Here is a 24,515-nt window from a genome sequence, read left to right as displayed (position 1 = left end):
CGACACACCTAAACTAATGTAAGGCCCGAGGGGACGAAAAGCAGATCCGGTAACCCCCTCAGCCGTATAGGTAATCTCGACTGAGTCCACCTCTTCGCCTCGTCGATCCCATTCGTATCGAGTGTGGTCGAATCCCGAGTATATATACCGGCCCGAATCGCAAAACGGATCACAGTCAACCGCGATCGTCCACGGCAGCCACTAAGGACAACAACACCATCGCTCACTACTCTAAGTCACACTGCATAAGCTCAAGAGTTTCGATTCGCACAACATGTCCAAAACAGTGAGTAGTAATATTTTAAGCGTTATTCTTATCGGTCCGAGCCGTGCACTCATAATTATCCGCATACAACTACTGCTTGCCCGCATCCGGAAACCGTCGCTATTTGAAAATAAAAAAAAAAAAATCTAAATTATATTTAAAAGATATATCATAATCATAATCACATTCTCCGACTTAGCCTTGGCGGCGGTCTTTTCCTTTGATTTATTTATTTTATTTTTTATTTTTAATCGCATCGAGTGTAACACGTCGAGAGTCAATGATAATTATGAACTGGACTACGAGTGATACCCGACAGTCGCTCACAACGCGATACAATAACACTATCTGAATATATAACGTTTTTGTGCCACTGGCCGTCTCCGTTTTCAGAAGTTTCGTTGCCACGACTTTCTTTTCGCCTACGACTCCGCTTTTATAACGGTTTTCGGGGCGAGATCGACAGGCTCGGCCGTACCGCGACGCGGCTATGAGTTGTAATGATATTATTACTATCTCGTCATATTAATACGGTCGTGTACGACCGACCGCGTCGTCGTCCACGCTGTAGTGCTAATCGGACCGGAAGGCGAGGCGTGTAATACTCGTTACTACCGCGAGACGCAAAAGCGAGCACCGCCGCGGGCAGTCGAATACACGACACGGTATTATAACAACTGTCGGAACACTCGGGCCCTCGCCGTTCGCCGCCGCCGCCGCCGCCGCCCCGACCGGTTTCCGTTTTAATTAATGTGTAGGATTTTGTATTATTTACTTTTACTCTCGTCGCCGCTGCGGACTCTCTTCGTCTTTCTCCGTCTATCTTACCGTCGGTCGCAAGGCTATTAAATATCAAGTACTTTGTACCTCGTTTGAGAGAACGGTTACCGTAGTAATCATTAGGTAGGTTTTTTTTTTTTTGTAAAACGGTAGTCCGGAAATTATAAACCGTTGTCGATATCGTTTAGGTTTTGGACGATTATTGTGTTTTACAGGTTTTGTACCTAATACGATGACGAAGAACATCGTATTATTATTATTCGCGTGTTTTAATAACAACTGATTGTATTGCCATATCAATAAGATCGTATGAATAATGTTTAACATTACGCGTTTTTCAGCTGATCGTTTTCGTGGCATACGCCGTGGCCACCGCCTTGGCTGTCTACAAGGAGCCCGGAGCACCCGCCTACCCGTCGCACCAAGCACCCACTTACTCAACACACCAATCATCCTCCTACACATCACACTCAGCACCCGCATACTCATCCTACCCGGCCCCAGCCTACTCCGCTGCCCCGGCCTACTCCGCTGCCCCGGCCTACTCTGCTGCCCCGGCCTACTCCGCTGCCCCGGCCTACTCCGCTGCCCCGGCCTACTCTGCTGCCCCGGCCTACTCCGCTGCCCCGGCCTACTCCGCTGCCCCGGCCTACTCTGCTGCCCCGGCCTACTCTTCTGCCCCGGCTTATCGTGTCGCTCCGGCTTACCCGTCGTACTCGACATACCCAGCCGCTCCAGCCTACCCGGCCGCACCAGCCTACCCGGCCGCTCCAGCCTACCCGGCCGCTCCAGCCTACCCGGCCGCTCCAGCCTACCCGGCCGCTCCAGCCTACCCGGCCGCACCAGCCTACCCGGCCGCTCCAGCTTACCCATCGTATCCCGCTGCACCGGCTTACCCAGCCTACCACGCAGCACCTGCTTACTCGGCATACCAATCCGCACCGGCTTACAACAGCAAACCGGCAGCGTACCAGTCCGCCGCCCCCGCTTACAACAAACCGGCTCAATACTCGGCGCCCAAGCCGTACGCCGCCGCCGCCGCCGCCGCACCGTCACCGTCGCCGTACAACTTCCAGTACAGCGTGAACGACGCGCACACCGGCGACGTCAAGAGCCAGAGCGAGTACGCCGACGCCAACGGTTACGTGAAGGGCACCTACAGCTTGGTGGACGCTGACGGAAGCAAGCGCACCGTCGACTACACCGCCGACGACCACAGCGGTTTCAACGCGGACGTCAAGAAGGAGGGCGGATACGTTCCGTCGTCCCCGGCCACGTACAAGCCAGCCTACTAATTGGCCGCGGTCGCCGAACGTCGCTCACGTCAAACCGACGGTGCACGCTCTATCGTTACGCGCGTTCCGAGCGCGGTTATGGCCGTTCGTCGCGGTATACGTACCGTCGTTATAAATATTGTCATACCTATTACACGTCCTCTTACTATCGATTTCGTATCGTTTTAATTATTACTTATGTGCTTTTGTAAATAAATGTCATGCAAAGAGTAACTGATAGAATATGCGTTGTCTGCTTTTGTTCGTATATAATATTATAATATTGTATAATCATTACCCCGCTGGAGACTTCCCATTCCAGGTAGCCCCCGTGATCTAGCCCGTTGGTTCTCAACCGAGTGGCGTGGCAAAAGTGTGTCGAAACGTGCCTGCGCCAGGAGCACATATTTTGAAAGGTCGCGAAATTCTGCTCTGAAATTAGTATTTCTGTTCTACTTTTAAAACTATATTTTTTGAAATTCGTATGGTTTTGTACGCGTGAATTTAACTATGAAATTATGAAAACGACATAAGGGAAATCCCAAATTTTCCCATCAGTGTTCCATTAGTTGTTATGGTTATTAACGCGTGCATGGCGCGCATTTGTCAATTTTGTCAATTGGTAAAAAAACGCTCTTTTAAGGCTGCCGGGGGCGCTAACAAGTCTTCCTACGCCAGTGTCCGGCGTTTCGCAAAACGAGAAACGGTTCTTTGGCTTTATTGTTATTACATGTTGTACAATGCTCGTCGATCATAACGATTTAAGCGTGTCGTCGTTCACATTTCGATTTGAGTCAGCGCGCCGTCGTTGAAAACGTCGTTACACGCAGAGCTACTGATCAAACCCGCGTCTCATTTTTCGACGCGATAGCCGCCCTGTGATCAGATTTTACAGTGCGATTCGTCCGCGTCAACTGCGTGGAAACAACACACACACAATACAAAGCTGCGACGAGAACATTTTTAATTTAAATCCAAATGCTGCAGCTAATCATAGAAACAAAAATAAAAGTTTGATCGTATGTTTTGAAACGTTTGAAAAAAAAATATATTAATATTCGAGTAACTCTCGTATCCTCCCGAGGATTGCTTTTAGTCCGTGGTAAAAATATATGAGCGCACAATAAACTTTCTGTTATTTTATATCTCGGTAAACATTATTCAAATTATTCAGTCGCATCTACACGCACTCGGCCGAGAATACAATATTATGTAGCACACGCATAACTCTTATTAAAATTATAATAAAAACACAGGAAAGTACGAGTGAAACCGCGAGTGCGGTTATCGGTTGTTACCGTAGTTGTAACGTTAGACAGCGCGTATACGTCACGAAACGCATTGTCGTCCTCTCGGGTCTCGTTATTGATATTATATATTTATGTCTTTGATATATTATGTGCGTGTAAATGAATTGCACACACTCGTCTAGTGACGGATAAATGCGTTGTGGCGGCGGTTTTTTTGCGTTATACATTACGGCGCGTACTTTCCATTATGCCTGGCCTAATCCACGTTTCATTCCTCGAAGCGATTGCCGTGTGGTCGTTTGTATATCTTACAGCGCGATTCTTTACCGTGAATTTCAGTAAAACGTAATATTAAAAAATATAAGGCATTAAGGGAACGGAAGAAATTGCAAACCCAAAGCCAAATGTTGATAATCGTCGAAACGAGTGTTTATAATATTCTATTATATTTCATCAAAGTGAGTACCTGTTCTCAAAGACTTTAAACAATAATACATGTATTTTAGAACTCCTTGTAGGTATTCCTCATAGTATTCTCTAACGGTAAAACAAGAGCACACAATAGGCTTTCTGTTATAATATATATATATATATATAATAGTATATATTATACAGTTAATAATATGCATATAATATACTCACTGCTCATAATTTATTCATATACCCTACATAACGTAGTATGCGCATGTACGTATATAACTCGCGGTAAACGAAAACTGCAATATTGCATTGCACATCCGGTATCGCTGTTATTGTTGTGTACCGCGTTAGAGTTGTATTTGTTTTATATATCTAAGTGGATGATATTATTTTTTATTTGGTCCGACACTTCGACCGTTGTGGGTCAACGATAATCTTCAGAGTAAACCACTACATCGACGGTCATAAAAATAAATCCGTCTGCGGGACAAACGCGTATAACATATTATATTCACGAGACACCGTGACAAAACACACTTCGTCATCAAGACAAATCGAGGTGAAAAGAACTACAAATGGAAACTAGAAAACAAAAAAATGGTTATTTTTTCGATTTTAAATAAAACTTACATCATAACATGAAACGTATTTCGGAAATTTTACGTTTATAAAATATGATATTATCACGTATCCCATAACGGGTAATAGGTATAACGGGACAACATTGGTTATTGTGGCTGGACGACAGATTTATTAATAGGAAACCAGTTCAACACGACCTCTCTCCTACTAATCGGTATTACAAATGTGTTCTTGTACTTCAAATTTAACTGATCAGTTTTTTTTTTCATTTTTTATTAGGATGCCTGTTTTATAATTATATTATTTTTTTCTGTTTGTCTATATTAAATTTAAAACTCATTTCGCGTTATGGTAATTGTTTTTTTTTTTTTTTTGTACGTACCAAATACATGCATTTATGTATAATACTACGATAAAGTTAAAATAGTTATTTCATTTTTGTTTTGCTTTGAGTTACTGTAAAATTGCGATAAGTCTAAACATTGCAAAAATCAACGAACTTGATATGATTTTATAGATGCGCTACTGTTGGTTTTACATAGACAACTCTTAACTAATAATGTTATAAACGATTTTTAGCAATTTAATAAAAACAAATTTTGATTAAATTGCACATCTAACTAGTGCATGAATAAAACTCATTCAAACAAACCGGATAAAATATGATAAATGATATATTTTACTTCTACACGAACAAGGCTATACGATATGCTTACTTTGCCGTGAAAAACATTGCTATATCAAATACAGGGTATTTATGTTGCTCAGATTCTAATAACTCGCAAACACCGTATATCATTGATTAGAAAAAGGGCGTCGTTACTCTCGGAATAAAGTGCGAACACACGGAAGAGGGATGGCAACTAACCGAAAAACGACAAAAAAAAAAAAAAACAATGAAAAATAATAAATGTAGGTACATAATATATATATATTTTTTGAAAGTCGAATAGGATTTACGGTCGTCACCCACCGCCTTACGTATTGTAAATATATTATAACACTACTGCGTGCGTATATAATATATTATTCTTTATCGCGGCAGATAAACGTGAGTCGTTCGTGTTTCGCGGCAGTGACACAACGCTAATAATATTATAATATCGAAATGATACGCGTTTTGCGTAAGGGCCCCGCAGTAGTCGTCCGATTGATTCATCGGATTTGCTGCTCGAGTGTATAATATAATAAAAAGTGTCATCGTAATATTCACGATTATTACGATCGGAACAGTTAAACATTTGACAGTGTCGACAAAAAGCTCTCGTTATATTTGTACAATTTTTTTTTTACATTCCAATATAGTGACAAGTAATAATAATAATAATAATAATAATAAAATATATATATATATATATATATAAACGTTATCACTTATTAGTGCACTGTGAAAGGAAGCTATACATTTTTTTTTGTTCTTTGAATTTTATCAACCGCTACTGTTCGAGACTTATTATTACCATTTTTTTTCTAATAATTATCAACGAGTGAACTCAGAGTAGACGAGGTATTGGATTCTGTTAATTTCGTGTTCTCGAAATTAATTTATATTTTACACGTACACCTACATCAAATGGTATTAAAAAGTTCGGTCTTACCGGTAAATCCATAAGTAATGACTACGAAAGATTTCAAAGCATACACGATCGGAGCGAATTAAAAAGACGCTTACACTAAACACACAAAAGGACGACCGGTACAAAGGTATGAACTACTTATTGTAATTCACCAAAAATGCTGAGATTTCAACCGGCGTGTTTGAATAATGGCTGCACTTAGCTGCGTGCGAGAATTTAAGCACAACAATTATACATTATTATATTGCTCTTTGCGACGAATTTTTAATCTCAGTTTATTCGCAAGAGGAGAAATCAATATTAAAATGTTTAACATCGGTGAATAATTCTTTTTCAGACTCGCGGCGGACAAGCTTGTTTGATTCTTTCAGATATTTTCGTTACCTATATTTATTATTATTTTATGCGGATTGAAGAATTTCTATCGTAACATTTTATTTATATTACTTCCGTTTTCGATTAGTTTTAAGCTGAGTTTGCTGGATTGTGTGCAAGCGTGAAGGTGACGCGTGTGAGATGACGAACAAAACACACAAATAAACGTTATACTTTCGATTTCATATCGAATTCGGATGGGTTTTCATATAAATACGACAAAAGCGTAAGACATTTTTCCAAACCTATTTAGACAACACAGTTATTGTAATATTTTCCGAATTAAACCAGTAGGTACCATGAATGTCAATATTGTCAATAAGATTAAAATCCAAATAGTGTAACATCTGTTAAAAAAACACACAAATTATAATAGAAATTATAATTAACTAGGGGAAAAAATGTATGTACAATTCAAAACATAACTTTCAATTATTTGGTAAATATATGATTTAAAATGCGTCGAATTTTGGGCAATGATGTTTTATGGATGTGGGCGATAGAAAATGAATATTATCGTCACGCACGTATAATATTTCAGTTCTACTAGGTAAAATGTATCATGCGCAATACGCTGTCATGGGACCATTTTATTTTGTTAATCGAAGAAATGCAGCCGTTTAAATTTGTTGTTGTTGTATTATCCTGTGTATTATCATGCGTATTAAATGTACGTAATATTTTATTTTTATGCATATCATTGTGAACGTTCATACATTATAATATGAGTAGCAGGTATAGGTATTAGGTAATAAAAAACAGGTCATATACGGTACGGGGTGATTCACTAATAATTATCAGTAATAATCTCCAATTACTTAATAATATGTACGTTTATCTAAATACTGATTTTTGGAATTCTTAAGATACATAGGTACTAAAATACAAGGCTTTTACCAGATTAAATTTTTATATTATTTAAAGAGTGTCTGTAGGAATATAAGTTGTTGCTATTCAAATGTGTTCTACTCTATTATACTATAAATTATTAATAAGCGGGTAATTTTTTTGAAAATTTTGAAAATTGAAATTTGAATGAGTATTTATTGAAAATTAATGTGATGTAAGAAAATAAAGGGTTAAATGATATAAAACTTATTAATTTATAATTATTAACACTTTATATATTGTGAAAATTGTCTGAGTGTAGCGGATAACTACCTAAGAATAAAGTATATTGTGTACATTTTAAATTTTTGTAAAAATCTTTAAAAAATTATTAATAATATATTATTACTTTCAACATAAATATTTTAATAATTTGTTAACTGTTATATTTATAGAGTTATAACATAAACATCCTCTAAAACATTATCTGTAGTAAGAAATAAAAAATTAAAGTTTATATCGTAATCAAACACTCTTGAAATGGTACGAAAAATCTAAGTATTTGAAAAATATAGTCTCTAAATAACTTGAAAATTTAAAAAAAAAAACAGAATTTGAATAAATGCATTATAGAATAAAAAAAAAAGGGGGTGTAAGCATGTTTGGTGAATCATCATGTATATTATTATTATAATAATATATTATAACAGCATATTGTGTCTGATTGGTATTTTTTATCCGAACGCGTTCGATCGAGAGATTTTAGATTTACTAAACGTATCGAAAACGTACTTTATTATTGTACGGTTTGTACTGTATACAATATGAGAGGTGTTTTTTTTAAAGGTTTACGGTTTTGGGTATACTACACAGAGATAATACGCTGGCATGATTCCAATGTATGTATTGGACGCGTTTTTCAGTAAACCGACAAATACATTTATCCGCGTGTTATTAAAAGATTCCGTAAAAACTAATAATGATTTATAGGAATCGTAATAGAGCGTACGTGGGATGAAGGAACTTACGCGAAAACGTGAAAAATACTTGCTCGGTTCGAACTTTACCCAGTTACTATAATGTACTTGATACTTAAAGTAACTGCTATACGATTAGGAATTTTACGTATAATTTTGACGAATAATAATATTATTGCGATAAAACGTCACGTATATTTTAATATTTATATTGTCATAAAATATTTAACCATATTATTGCCGACCACTCTAAGCCTTTGAATACATATTTAGGTTTATACTTGGCGGTGGAAAATCATTTAAGACCGATTATAGGTACGCAATGGACAACGTTACGAGAATCGCACGTGATATGCTTGTCATAGGCGCACACGTGGTATGTTCATCTTCGCAAACAGATCGATCACATTATTATAATGTTTTGAATAACGGTGTCGGTATCCGTAAAACATTAATGTAATTAAATTATGGTCCTTCGCATTTCTTTGTCGAGTTCATAGCAAACATACTGAACTACTCTTTACGTATCGAAACAATGGAGCTGAATGATGGTGAGGTTAAACGTACTCGAATATATTATAATATAATAACATATTACACAGTAATATGCATTTTAAACGAATTTTTAAAAATTAAATTTTACACCGATTTATGCGTATTCCAATGATAAATACATAAATTATGGACATATATTTTACACGTTCTTAGTACTTGTAATATTCTTAATTTGCTCTGCTGGGATTCGTACTATGAGTGACTTAACGTAACGAATAACGTCCGTAAATCAGCAGTATTTATTCGAGCAATACTGTTTTTTGAGTGCATCTCGTTTTTTTCCGTCGGAGTATTTGATTTCGTTACGTTATCGTAATTATTCCTATTTCGTATAGTGATAATAAATTACTGTTTTACCACAAAAACGTTGTTTAGACCTTAAAGGCTCGTACCGATTGCGGGCGGATGAATGTCGTAGAAAAGTAAACCGATTAGTTGGGTAGTTAAGACTGCGAATACAAAGCGCCCATTACACGATGATATTATATAGACAGATATACAGAACAATTGATGAAAATATACGAATTGTTTTCTTACAACTGTTTAATGTTAGTGTACAATGTACAAAATAATATTAAATATATATATATATTTATTTATTTATTTATTTATTGTTTAGAATCGTGTCCGCAAATGGTGTTGACCTATTTTACCGAGCAGAGAAGTCAGGCCGTGCGTACTAATTTTCGTCCCGTTTTCCGGTGCGTACAAATAGTCGTAAGGTCCGAGAGAAAGCCGCCGATAAGGCAGAAATGGGCGCACCGGAAGAAAACAATTAACGTCTTATTTATTGTTTCAAATAAATAACAACGGCAAGAGTGGTATCTAAAGACAAAACGCCGATTTCATTCGATATAACTGGGACGATTGTTATGTTTTATAATAGTCAGATTGAATAATTCAAAAAAATCGTGTTGGTTGTTTTGTACGACATTGTCAACTTCTAAAGGGTTTATCTTGCTCGCAATCAAGGTAATTTGCATTAATAATTTCATTGTGCTCAAGCTTTTTTAGCAATTGTTTTCGTGATCGTAATAATTGTAGGTATTTAAACAAACCATAACCTATAATATTATTGTTATTATTATACAAGACACCGGGAAACACGGCCCGCGGCAGAGGTGTAGCTAAATTGCCTATCAGAGACGCCGCGTTACCATAATATTGTGTTATTCAATGCATTGCAAAATATCGCATTCATTACGAGCACGGTAAATTATACCATGATTACGGGGTACGGGGAAAAAACAGAATCAATTTTAAAGCAACGAGAAAGACCCATCAAAAGCGTGAACTAAGTCGAAATTGATTGGTTATCCAAATACCTAACTACATAACAATTGAAAGACATAACATGAAAATGCATATTAATATTCTACACGCTAAGATCCGATGATTTATGAGAAAAATAATTAGACTTAGATAAAAAAATAACTCTGTCAGTAACAATTAATCACCGTACAACGTGACGTGCACTCACTACGTCACATGATTTAAGTTGAATTATTAATTTTTCAAAAGTATAAAACAATATATGTTTTTTTTTTTTTTTTTAACACACCTGGAACACGAAATCTACGTGTGCGGCCACCGTCGTGCCGTCCTTGAGCCACGGTTCGGCGAATTTGCCCATCAGTTCGTAGATAGCTGTCACGACGCGCGTCATCTCGTCCCGACAAATTTGCCCGTCACCGTCCAGGTCGTATAGCGTGAACGCCCACCGGAGCTTATCGTCCACCGATCCCCGGGACAGCGTCCACAGGCCCTGCACCATGTCCTGCAAACACAAACATTCGATGTTAAAACACGAACACTGCGTATAGAAAATATTCAACGATAACATATTGTGTATTAATTCATAAAAAAAAGAGTTAAAATTCCTCGTGTCCTGAGAGTCGTGAGAGGACAAGAAAGTAGCTCGTATATTCATAGAAAAATGTCAAATACAATAGTAATTTTAAAGTGTTTACTAATTTACTGATTTAGTTATTATACATAAATTAAAACTCTAACCAAAGTAACGGCGATGGCGCTAACTGTGGGATATGTCACGTCTGAATATGGCCTATTTCAGTGTTCCCTACTCCCTTCCCAGTAAACCGACACGAGTCCTCGTGATTCTATGGCACAACGTACGATGATTACATTTCTGACTGTAGTCAATCGAATTTATTATGTACGTTCCACATCTAAATCCTCTAACATCACGTGTATTTAGTCCAAACTACTGCGTAGTTGCTTGCGCCTCTATATAGGGACGAGTTGCATATTAACTGCATATAAAATGCACGTTGTAACAATACAAAAGGTATATAAATCAATAAATCATGATTTGTATTATTGTCAATCGACCCAGGCGATTCCGTGATGTAGGTATATTAATAACTGGACGTATCAAATCCACCCTTTCAATCACATATTGTACTTAGTTGTATTATATTATTATTATAGTTATACATTCGTTTTCCAGCAGTATTGTGTATTGGCATGTGTGTGGCTGCGTCATCGTTTGGGTTAGGTTATAGTATGGGATATCAGAGCACGCGTCAAGCACTTTTATTTTACAAAGTACTATATATTGCCTGGTTTGCGAAAAAAAAAATAAATATCTCGTATATTATTTATGTTGCAATAATATAATATTCAGACATTATAACGGTAGATCGATACAGTCGGATTTTTCCATAGCGGTTTTGAGTGTACACGTTGTATAATAAACGTAGATCTAAAGTGACGGTCGTGCAAAGATATGCTTGTCTTTGTAAACAGAAGATAAAGGCCGGCTTTATAATGTATTGGATATTTACCTCGCATCGTCTATATACATACCTAATAAATAAATATATATATGACATTAAGCACACCGTATAGGTACATAATACAAATAGCAGTATATAATATCATACACGCGATACGACCGACATATATGATTGGCGTATAATATATACGTGTAATATGGTCACGTTTATTCCGAGCTGTATTTATTTAAATCTCGATAATATAATATAATATAATATCAATATTACGAACGCATTGAATATAGGAATTAATATTGAATTTAATTCGATTTCGTTGTACGTACTCGTTTTGCTGCACCTATTCGATAAAACAAGTAATCCTAACATGACCTAACTTTGCCGGCGGTAATTAATTAAAATACGTAACGATATTTCGAAAACTATTTACAAACGAAATTGATTGAAATAATTTGAAATGCATCAAGCGTGTATATTATGCAGAACGATAATAGTCAGTATTTTAGAGCCTCGCGCGTATTGTAGACATGATGAACTATTATTATGGCACTAAGCTGCTTTAATTCCGTTCCGATCAACATAAAACATAGCCAAAACCTATTTTTTTTTTTAAGTATTGATACAATATATGAATGTAATAATACAATGGTACTATAATTGTGGAGACACGTGAATGTTCATCAGCATGGCATAGCATAAAACCGTGATGTAAATTTAAAAAAAAACTCTCTTATCTTCCTAGATTATAAAAAATGTATACACGAATAATACCAATAAGCACAAGTTACATAATAATATAATAAACATCACAATATCCGTTTTTATTACAAGAAATTTAAAAAATTGACTCGTTTAATTTTACCATTTTTATTAAGTTAAGAGTAGCATCATATTATGGACAGAAAGCTGAGTGTCAAAAAAAATACGTCTGATCGAAAACGGGTTATATAATTTAAAAGCATAAAAAGAGAAAAATATATTTGCGTGATCGGAAGAATGAATACGCATATTATGTAAAACAAAAAATGCACCTAAATGTTTTGCCACGTTCATTACCATAAGTGTTTCGGTGTGCAAAGCATTAAAAAAGCTTATAATATTAACGTCTCGTATAATGATTGACAGACGGTATAAATGGCCATATTGACCATCTGTAGTTATTCCAGTGATCACCCTCCCTCATGGTATAAAATCGCTTTACACGGAGTAGGATCTGAATGAAACGATTTGATATTTTTCACCTGCCCACATACACTTTTTAACCTAACGCGTACGCTATTTCAGTAATTTGTAATATAATATTAATTTGTCATATCTACTTATCTGCTTAAAGTCTAAAATCGGTTGCGATTTGGTTTAATCGTTTGAAATGTACAGAAATTAATATTATTATTATTATTTTTTTTTTTTTTATGAGTATTTGATCACCACGCGAATTTCAGTTTTGAACGTCAAAACTAAGTGAAAGCTAAATAATTGGTTTGCCAGGATTCTTGACTAAGTTTAATTTTACTAGCGATGCTTTGAAATAACTTTTCAAACAGTGTGTTATCACAAATTCTTATTAAAAAATATTAAATTGGAAAAAAATATGTCTCGATTCGATTTAATTTTTGATTAAGCCTTGTTTTACTAATTTAACGACAAGGAAATGAAAAATGTATATATTTTTATTTTTAAGTATCATTATAAAGTTATCGTAAATTGTTTTTTATCGTAATACAATGAATGAGCACTGTTGTGATACTTAAATTAGAGCATAGGATGATGGTTTGATAGTCGATGCCACTAACTACGCCTAGCTACTGTTATATTGTTAACGAACTATTAAGGTTTGAATATTGCCGTCATTGTAATATAGACTCGTGGTGTAAATAAGGATCCCAATAAAAAAAAAAAAAAAAAACCCCTCTATTATAATGATAATATAATAACAATTGAACAGGATGACACGATATTTTTTGTCTACAATAGCTGGTAAAATTGAAAATTTTTAGCAGAGCCCTTTTTATGTGCTTGGTATGCTAGCGTGCCACCTAGCTATTCGTGTTGTGAAAATAATATAAATATAGTAAAAAAAAAAAAATATCACCGTAATTAGATTAAAATAATTACTCAAGTATAAATTAATTCGCGTTTAATGTTAAAAATGTCTATTTGTATACGATAATAGTATCGATTGAAAAAAAATATTTATGATGCGCCAACGTCTGTAATTTTGAGACGCGTGAGTAATTTTGTTATACGGGTAGGCTGACATATATTATATCAATGATAATAATATAATCATGACGGATTGTACAATAATATTATGAAAGGTTGAACATGGTCGTCTAATGAGATTGATTCGTAAGTTCAGACCAAAAAGCAAATCATAAAACCATTTGTTGTGACATTTTAGTAACGAATTACCGGCTTTTAAAATTAATGAACAATGCTTATTTGTAGTTGTGCTCGTGAGATATAACGTTTTCTATAGAACTTGAAATAAAAAGGTATATCATAATCGATAAAGCTTGGATGAGGAATAAAGAGTTCAAAGTGACATTTCGTGAGTGACAGTGACGAAAACAATAATATAGGTACTGCGTAATATTCATTAAAACTTTACATACTTTGATGCAATTGAATACATTTGTACATTTTGAACAATAAACTGTTTTTGTTTTATATACATATATAGTTCTGTTATTATTGTGTTAGCTGAAATATTCATTTGTGATTAAAACAATTGAATATAATATATAATACGAGGTTATGCATTGAACGTAAGTCACTTATTATTTCAGAAATCACTAACGTTTTTGAAAATATTTCTATTATACCTACATGTGACTTTAGTTCGTTATAAAAAAAGCATTTTCGAAAAAAATTCATATTTTTTACCATTTTTTGTAGTCATAACTTATTGAAAATTTAACTATTTTGATTTATAATGACATAATCTATATACAAGCTGTTTGAACATACTAATGTGTATTGTGTTCTATGATATAATTTAGGTAATTTAGAATTTATCGATACAATACACAATAGTTAGTACACGTAATTAATAATTAATATTCCACGAATAAACGTCGTTGAGTCACTCGCATATTTTAATTCAATCAGCACGTTTTACGTTTTATCATATTGATTGCTACAGATCAGTTCAGAATTCAATTTTTCATTTTAAAATTACCAAACAAAAATAAAATAAAAATGTGTAACAAGATTCAAAATTACCATATTACAAGGCAAGATTGACTGGAATTTCAAAAAAAAAAAAAATAAATCGATAAACTTTCAAACCATAAAACGATTTGGACTCGACATCATAACGGACTGTTGAGTTTCGTCATCTCTTAATCGTTTTCACTCTCACCCACGCGATACGCAAAGTACGTATTTTTATCATAAGACGACTTAACTAGGTCACTGGACCGTGAAAAATGGTAGTCTGGTGTTGCGGTGTAAGCGAGACTAACCTGCTATACAGTAATTAATATGGCGAATGGTTTGCTGTAACCCTTTTGGACCACACAATATATAGTATATATATGTTATATGGTTACTTGTTTCTAATAAGATATACTCGAATGTAATCTGCACTTGGTCGAGAATATTAGTGACTATAATATAATATATTATAATATAGTACGTAACGATATTTCGTGCGCATAGTAAAACACGGTCTGCCCGGATGTAATTATTATTTAATATACATATTAAACAGGGTGATTCCTCCCTAGCTTTAATTTTAATAAGTAATTTATTTGAATTTTTAAGTATCGATTTAATTATATAAGGACCATATATATGTTAAAATATCGTTTCTATTTATATATTATTAATTAAGGAGTGTTTTGCTGTAACGGTACCGAATTATATTTTTCAATTAAGAATTGTCATTTTTTCCTGTTAACTTTTGACTACTGTTGTGAATATTTACTCGAAATATTATACACTGCATCATCATACGGTGCTATAATGATTTCAAAACTATAATAATTAATATTAATCAATAATTCTTAGAATATATATTTTAATCACTCAGAATTTACTCGTTTGAATATTGATATATATATATATATATATATTATATAAGAAGGCTAAAAAAAAATATTGCTTATCAATTTACGGTAAAAGAAAAGTTCTTATTTGAAAAAAAAAATGAAGTTTGTGTCACTGTACTCTTTTTAAATGGTTTTAAATAATTGAAAATATATTTTTTAAGTATGATTAAAAATTCCGAAAAATAAAATTATAAATAATTCAAAAAACGATGGCGATGGTGAATCATTCTGTATTATACGGTCACCGCTTCTATTTTACGGAGGGTGCGTTTAATTTTTGACAGTGCCGTTAATGGATAGTTACGTATAGAAGGTACGTTTTTAAGACGGTCATTCCTTGTTCATTTATAAATGTATACACATTTCGTTGTTGGTACACAACAAGTAATACTGAATTTTCTGTTCAATTATCAGTCACTTCTTTATTTATTGCTTTTGCTTGTTGGATATCTTGCAAGTGGTATTTTTACGTATATAATATAGTCGTATGCTATTACCATGAAACGTAATAACTATGATATTTTTTTTTTACATTTTTTTCGACAAGCATTTCGCTCTTTCATTTTATTATTTCTTATTATTTGGTTCACCCGAATACCATAAATAATAATAATAATATGTACTCCACATATTACGTCAAAACTATAGTAAGTTTTATGAATGTGACTGTTTGATTATTCTCAGACAAATTTTTACGTATTTTTAAATACTAAAAAAAAATATTTCATTAGTGTTACGCTTTGGAATGAACAGCTATACTGGTGATGTATTAGGTTTTCGAACTCCTACCACATACGGAAAATCTATTTCTGTTTAAAAAATGTACTTTCATTAATGTGAACTAAATCGGTTTCCATTTTTGTTCAATTCTTTTAATAAGCTAATATTCATAAAAATAGTTCAAATAGTTAATTTTTTGCAATTAAAAATCATAATTATTTTATAATTAAATTATTATTTTTAGTGATTTTAATAATATAAAGTAACTTACCAGAAAATAATTATTAGGCTACAACCACCAATTAGTAACAACTCGTTATTAATACTAACATTATGTATAAAAAATGTATAATTTGTATCACTGATAGTACATTTATATTAATACAATAAAATATCAATTACCCTTTAACCGCATTACTCGTGTTTATGCAAGCGTGTGATTAAGATTTGTATATATAGGGCGATTACTGTTCAAAACGTAATTTCGTGGTTATCACGTGCGAAGTGGTTATCATTTTAGGTAGATACCCGTTTAATATTAAATGCTGAGGTAACAGAATCAGTTGACGAAATATATTTTTGTTTTAACTATCTAAAAACGTTTGTTCTTATTAATATTTTATTGAAAATTGCCTATAATTAAAGTTATTATTACATAAATGGCTAATTAATTAGTTCTTGAAGTTTTTCTACTCGCGGTGTCTTTTTCGAACCGAAGTTTTCACACCGTCACCATTCTTAAGTCAGAACATGATTTATTTCAAATTAAAATCACTCCGCAGTAGCTTGGATTTTCAAATTATTTTTAGAATCTATACTTAGATAATACACCACGATGCCCCTGTAAAAACGCCGTGGCTCCCCGGAGTGGCGAAGCGCACACTTTGGTAGCCACAGGCATGTAGCTATATAATTACATCTTTCTGTCCTCTAAGTTACACCCTTTATAACAGACACAATATCTATACAGCCATAAATCCATAACTGTCTATACCAATAAGACAATCGTGTCGTCATTATTTGTACCTCTAATATCACGTACTGTACAATCCATTTGGACATAGTTTCAAACCAAAAACGTTACATTTCCCTTTTTACTTATGTCTTATGTGTCTCGTTTAATAATTCATTACGTCAACTTTAAAGTGAAATACAAAGCCGCAATAATTTATATTATAGTTTGGTTTCAATTTGGTTATGGAATTTAATACACCCGGATGAGGGGCAATTTGTTTAAAATTATATTAGTAGAGGAGATGAATGCATAATATTCAACTATCAACAATTTCACTTGAACACTTCACTTGTTTGTATTATAAAAAAAAAAAAAATTAAATATCTATAAAAAGTCGGTATATTTTTTATTCAAATTATCCATTAAATGTTTACACTGATTATTTTTAAAACTTTAATTTTTTTTTGAAAAAGTATTTTTACATAATTATTTGTTGTCAGAAAACAAAATTAAAAATTATATATGTATATATTTTTTACCTTTATAATTTTTAATGTATATTTTTCGAAGTACTAATTGGCACAAAAATAAAAATAATTTTAATAATTTACCGTGTAGTTAATTAGTTATAAGTTATAAGTTATACGTAGTTATTTAAAGTTTAGACAAACAGAGAAGTGGACCAATAAATATTTTGTAGGGTACAGGTACTCTTGTAGTACCACTCTACTCTGCTCATATAAACTTTAAAATTAAAATACCAATTACTATTACTAATATAGTTATAACTAATTAATATCTAGTATAAAATGTAATATTCATATTATCATTCAAAAAGAGGAACACTTAAAAAATGATGACAACTTTAATAAATTAACTTAACATTTTATTTTATATGAAATTTTGCAATGGAATCAATTTATATAAAACAATAAATATTAAATGAACCCCATTGTACGCACATTTGTCATCAATTAAAGTATACTCGTATATAGTCGTGTATAGTAAGTAATTGTTTATTTAAGAACTGTATAATTTGAGGTACAATATTTAAATGATAAAGATAAGTGCAAGTATACCTTATACCGTTTCCAACCGCGCAGACACATGATATATTTTTATAAAAACCAACAAAATTACCAGAAATACATTTTTTTTTTTTTTCATAAATCAATAATTATTAATTTAATTACAATTAGAGTAACGAACACATAATTATAATGATATGCAGTATATCTACATTAGTAGGTACTAGGTCACACGGAGCTGACGTTATAAAATGGTTCACGTGCCCTATAAATGTCAAGTCACAGAATTGATGCAATCAATGCGTTGCCTGAATTTGATTTTGATTGTTGGTAATTATTCATATTTTTAATTATAATTATTTTTTTTAGCAGAAATTTGTAAGATTAACTGTTATAGCAAACAAGTAACTTTTTCAAGAAAAGAACTTTTTTCACTTTCATACATTTTGTCTTATAGTTAATTTATCTTGGCATTTCGCTAGTTAAATTTATAGTCTTTGCTTCTTTAATATACTTATAGTTATATCGTTTCAATATTTTATTATAAAATTAAAAACATATTTACTTTTCATGTATTTTTAACATTGTATTTAAAAACAATCAATTAATATTACGATTAGGTATGTATATTTTTTAAACTTTCATGAAATATTCATAAAACACTATTGTCTGTTTATATATTATATAATCATTATTTTTTTTTTTTTTTTTGGAAATGTTTTGTCAATGATGTTTTTTATCTGTAAACATTTGAAAAATGTATAGGATAAAATAATACATAAATGTAATATTAATATTTGTAGTACACAATAACATAAATAAATATGAATCAATTATACTATGATAAAGTAATTAACATAATAATATTGTTTTGACAATGATAAAGTATATTCATATTATGTCAATATTTGTATAAAATATATTAAATTATCAATAAATTGAACAGTATTATTGCTTTTAATAAATAGAAAAAAAATATATTTAACAAAAAGATGATATACATTATTGTAAATCAGTTCATCGTTTATATAGCTATAATTAATAATAATTTTAAAAAAATATTGCAAGAATGTTTTGATAGACTACAGGGATAGATTTGAAAATAAAACGCACGTGTTTTATTACATCAATAGAATACAGTAGAATTTTAATTTTTTATTTCTTTCTAAAAAGACATTTTTCGTAATCAATTACTAAATAATTATAATATTATATCATAATTTATCGTTTTGCATTTTATTATTATTATAACATAAAAAATATTTAGTGCCTAATAATAATATATATTAAATATATATAAAAAGCTTATAGTGTAATATATTGCTCTTCCTAAACTTTCTGTCTTTCAAATATTGCATTGTTGTCATATACCAATATTAAGTATTTAATATTTATAAATTGTATATTACTATACACTATGGTTATCTACGGTGAATATGTGAATATACTACATGTACTTTGCTAAACACATAAATATGTAACAGATAATATTGGTATTTCGAGCTTTGTTGGTGATATTGCCCGGATAACATTGAGTTTATCTAAACGAGTTTTGTACTATCGTAGAAAAAATTGTTCAGTCATATTTTTTTCAGTTACACTCAAACAATTCTAGATTATATTTATTTTGGCATGGATAATTATCTTTTTTCGAAATCCGGAACTATGATAAATATAATATATTGGATGTGATGTACATTCACTCTCAGATAACTAAATATGGTACAATATAATCGATGTCTGTAAATTTATTATGAATTAAAATAAGAAAATATATCACAAAAAAATAAAAAATAATTATTTTAACGTTTTATAATTATTATGTGCAAATACGTTTATAACCCGAAGTATGTATTTTAAGAATATTTTCTTATATATTTTTTATTTTTTTACGGTTGTTAGGTTGTGTTAAATATATATATATATATATATCTTAATTTAAAAATTTAAGCACTTAAAATTGTGAAAAACTAATAATAGGTATACTATATATAAATCCGAAGAATAAGTTATTTAAATTGCTGATTGATTAATTGATTTTAATTAAAAATAAAATAACATTCTCACACAAGCCATACATATATATTATAATACTAGCTATTTTATTATAACTACGCCTAAGTTTCTCATCGACATTACAGTGTTAGTGGTGGTTGTTATTCGTTTGGTACATGGTATGGTTTGTCGGTAATCCACAGTAAACTGTTTTGCCATTCTCGGTGTTCAGGTTCTCTAAACCGTTTCATAGAACAGCACGAGAATAACTCGTATAGTATTTTAATATTTTTAGATAAACTTGATGGAAAAATGCAATTTTCCTACGCTTCGCCTTGGATCGAAAAATAGAGTTTCGGTGCGCAAGCGTGACAAAAAATATTTTTTTTTCCAAAGACGTTAGATTCGCTGACAACGAGTGTCCGTATAAAATAATAATTACATAAAATATGAATTCTTTGAACGAAAAACGTGCCCGTAGCCGCGGGTCAGTCGTCGGACGAAACGTAGAACCGCATAAACCTTTGACGCGCCGTATAATATACAGAGTGCGCGAATAAATGATATTATATTGTAATACGTTTTTCTGCGAGGTCTATACATATTTCAGGTATGACGAGAAATAGTGAAAAAAATAAGAAACGGTCGTCACCCAAACGTGCAGTACCTATATGCGTGATGCCTGTTGAGTGATGTACCAATGCGAGAGAGACTTGGCAGTCGCTAAAATCCCTCGGGGTACAATCTGGCAAAGATCAAAAGATAAGGTGTGGACAAACTCGCACACGCGTTCTCGAGCACACACACACACACACACACACACACACACACACACATTTCCACCGTTGCCTTGGATACATCACGATATCAGATTAATATTATTTTTCGTGTATTTTGTTTTTAATTTTGACTCGCAGATAGTATCCCGGATTTAGGCGAAATGCAGATATTGCGAGGCCGCAGGATTTAAGGGCGGCGGGGGCAGGAGTTATGCAGAGACGGTTAAATTATATTATAATATTATGACTAAATACCCGTATATAAAACTTCGTGATTGTGGTGGAGTGTCGGAGCAAGTCGAGGTGTAAAAAAAACTACATCGTACTATTCGGTTAGGTGTGGTTGGCAATTAATTAAAATTACAGTTTTCCCAAAATATCAACTACACGTAGTATTTTAAATAATAAACTGTGCTTTATATGCAAAAGCGTTTAGCGAATAATTTTCTCGCAAACATACTACTATTATTACCATAGTATCGTAGTGTTATATCGTTGAGGTATACCAGTGCGTATATCATTAAGTTATTTATCACCAAAATTTAGAAAAAAAATAATTAAAAATCGTGCCATGAACCGTGTTTTGAATTTTTTTTCGTTCGTTTGTCAAATGACATTGTATTATTTAAATTTTTTAAACCACATTACAGTATAAATAATTCTCGGAAGATTATATTGACTTTTATACCGTGGATCCAAAAAGCTATTATTTTTTATTCATTTTACGTCAGTGCGGAATTAATTAATTATTCCGATTAATTCAATAATTAAAAAAACCGTCCAAACGGTATAATGAGATAAGATTTTTTCGCCAATTTTTTCGTTGAAATATATTTTAGCCTTGCCTCTGTCACGTCATATGATAATATTTTATTTATACAACGAACATCGACAAATAGTGTGAACAAACAATTATTAAACCGCGTAATGTGTATAATCCAAAAAATATTAAATGATCGTTTTAAAAGCGACGGCCAAATGAATGATATAAATACGTACATATATATTTATATAAATTTATGATTAATTATGATATTGTCTGTATATTGACAAATATTATAAAATATAATAATGACATTATCCACAGCGAGAATACATAATAATATTTTGTAACGTCTACGGGGGCAACGTGGGTGTGGTTTTCGTTGTTTCAAGGCGTGCGTTTCTCGCAATAAATCCAATATTATGCATTTCATTCGTTCGACGGAGTATCACATTGTTTTTTGATTATAATTAAAATAACGGCCATAAATAATCGTCGGTTTCGTTTGGGGAGATTTTATTATGCGTGCGCGCTCCGCGCAGACGGAATGAGATATTGTGTTCGATTCTGTGATCGAAAACCGGAGATGTCCCGGTCGATGAGTAAATCTGCAAATTATCGTATTTACGCGCGCAGTGAATGTATTGTACGTTATTATATAATAATATGTGCAAATTAATTTCACAAAATTCGAACGGTTCTTTATTGCCATAAATTATTGCGCACGAGCGATAACGAAAAATAATGCGTGGCCGGTATTACAGTAATACGCCGTCAATTATCTTTTGGCACATTTCAAAATTGTTCGCGAAACTTAATAAATGCCTTCCTCGAAAAGCTATACGTACAAACACTTCAAACTATATGCCTTGAATCGTATTTTGATAGGATTAATAATATATTATTGTCTCGTCTTGCCAAATAATGTTATATATAAATCAAATAACGCTTATGTTATGCTAACCAAAACCCAGTGGAAGAGTTATCACAAACACAATTTTCAAATCATAATTTTCAGGTTTGCAATATTACTGCAAATCCGATTTGTAAACACAATTCATATGTTTTCAAATCATCCATGATAATTATTAAACGCGATGCACACAGCTCGATGTATACGCAAAATGTGTACATCGTGGTACGTTCCAAAAATTATAAATTGTATTACCAACAAGAAATAATTTATATTGGTGATTAGAGAGAGTGTTTTCAGTCTTTTGTACACGGTTTCAGAAAATAAATGACACGCAATATTATTTTTGTATGTTTCGTTCTTACAACTCGGAAACATGAAATATATAACAGCTAAACACTATACAACTTTAACACGAAACCTTATTTCAAAATAGTACCAGTTATCGAATATTCAGATAGATTTTTGGTATTTGAGATCAATAGGTTTTTTTCAAAGTTATCACGTAAATTGACTTTCAGATGTAAAGATCTCTAAAGACAAATACGAACACAATAATTAAAAAAACGTTTAAAAAACAAACAGTTTTAAATAAATGTATAATAGTTTTAAAGTCCGTAAGTTAATTGAGAATATGTAATTATTATTATTAATTATTGCAAATAATTAAACTGATTAATAATAATATTATGACCACTCTAACAAAATATACTAGTCGTTACGGTACTACGATATAATGTACATAATGCGTTTTCATAATGCTAAATAAAACAATTCAAATCAATAGTTCATTAAATTTAACACAATAAATATGATTAAGCATTTTACTACGAAATTGTTTATATTATAAACATTTAATTAAACGTTCTAAAAAATTGTGATTCAAAAATTTAACTTTGTAGTATATTCATATGATTTCATTAAAATTATAAAATTCTATAAACAATACATTTGAGAAAAAATTATATTTAATTGTAAAAAAAATCTTTTCTTCATAACACTGAAAAAAAAACATATTCGGTATAAGCAATAGTGCAAACATATTAAAAATATAGAATATTTATATAAAATGTCGCATACATCATAATAGTTATTATAGCCTTCTAAATTAATTTAATACATTGTTGAAATATTTATGGAAATTGATATTAAAATCTATTCGATATTACCTTGATTTTGAGCCTTTGTTTCAAAAATATTAAGTCGATATCGTTATATCCATATAGTAATATATGAGCGGTTTTTACGTCTTATTGTAAAATCAGGTGTGTTTATGTCAGATATGATAGAGGACATAATATATAGCGAAATAATAACAAAAATCAAATGGAATTCCTAAATATCAATAAGTACACGAATACAACTAATTTTTTATTCACCTATATACGTTGTGATTCAACGGCAAACGCGATTAGCCCTCGTGTATGTTGTACTATGTAATATGAATACAACTGCATGTAAAAAATGTACTGGAAACCGTGTCTATAGGAGATCGGCTATACGTCGGTAATATTTAGTGAGGGTATTATGTAAAGGTCGAATGGAGAATATTATTTTGGAAAAAAAAAAACTTAAATGATTTTATGAATACAAATCGAACCACCAGAAGCACATATAGCTACGCAAATGCGGTCGTATATAATGCAACGTAATAATATTATAGTACCT

The 24,515-nt window shown here is 32.2% G+C and overlaps 2 protein-coding genes across 4 annotated transcripts in view; one reads left to right on the top strand and one right to left on the bottom strand.

Annotated features, from left to right (window-relative positions):
* The window catches only part of LOC113560788 (calsenilin-like), a 130,572-nt gene that overhangs the window by 24,247 nt on the left and 81,810 nt on the right, over positions 1–24,515 (bottom strand). For all 3 annotated transcript variants that reach the window (XM_026966856.1, XM_026966855.1, XM_026966854.1), the window contains one exon: positions 10,445–10,660. In XM_026966856.1, coding sequence (XP_026822657.1) covers positions 10,445–10,660 — 216 coding nt within the window. The remainder of the gene's footprint in view (positions 1–10,444; positions 10,661–24,515) is intronic.
* On the top strand, positions 159–2,562 carry LOC113560787 (DNA-directed RNA polymerase II subunit 1-like). Its single transcript, XM_026966853.1, has 2 exons — positions 159–286; positions 1,387–2,562. Exons 1-2 carry the CDS (start codon positions 275–277, stop codon positions 2,338–2,340), a joined length of 966 nt encoding a protein of 321 aa, XP_026822654.1. The 5' UTR covers positions 159–274; the 3' UTR covers positions 2,341–2,562.

Source organism: Rhopalosiphum maidis, chromosome 1, assembly GCF_003676215.2.
Source record: "Rhopalosiphum maidis isolate BTI-1 chromosome 1, ASM367621v3, whole genome shotgun sequence".
NCBI lineage: Eukaryota > Metazoa > Arthropoda > Insecta > Hemiptera > Aphididae > Rhopalosiphum > Rhopalosiphum maidis.
This window is presented reverse-complemented; position numbering and strand designations above follow the sequence as displayed.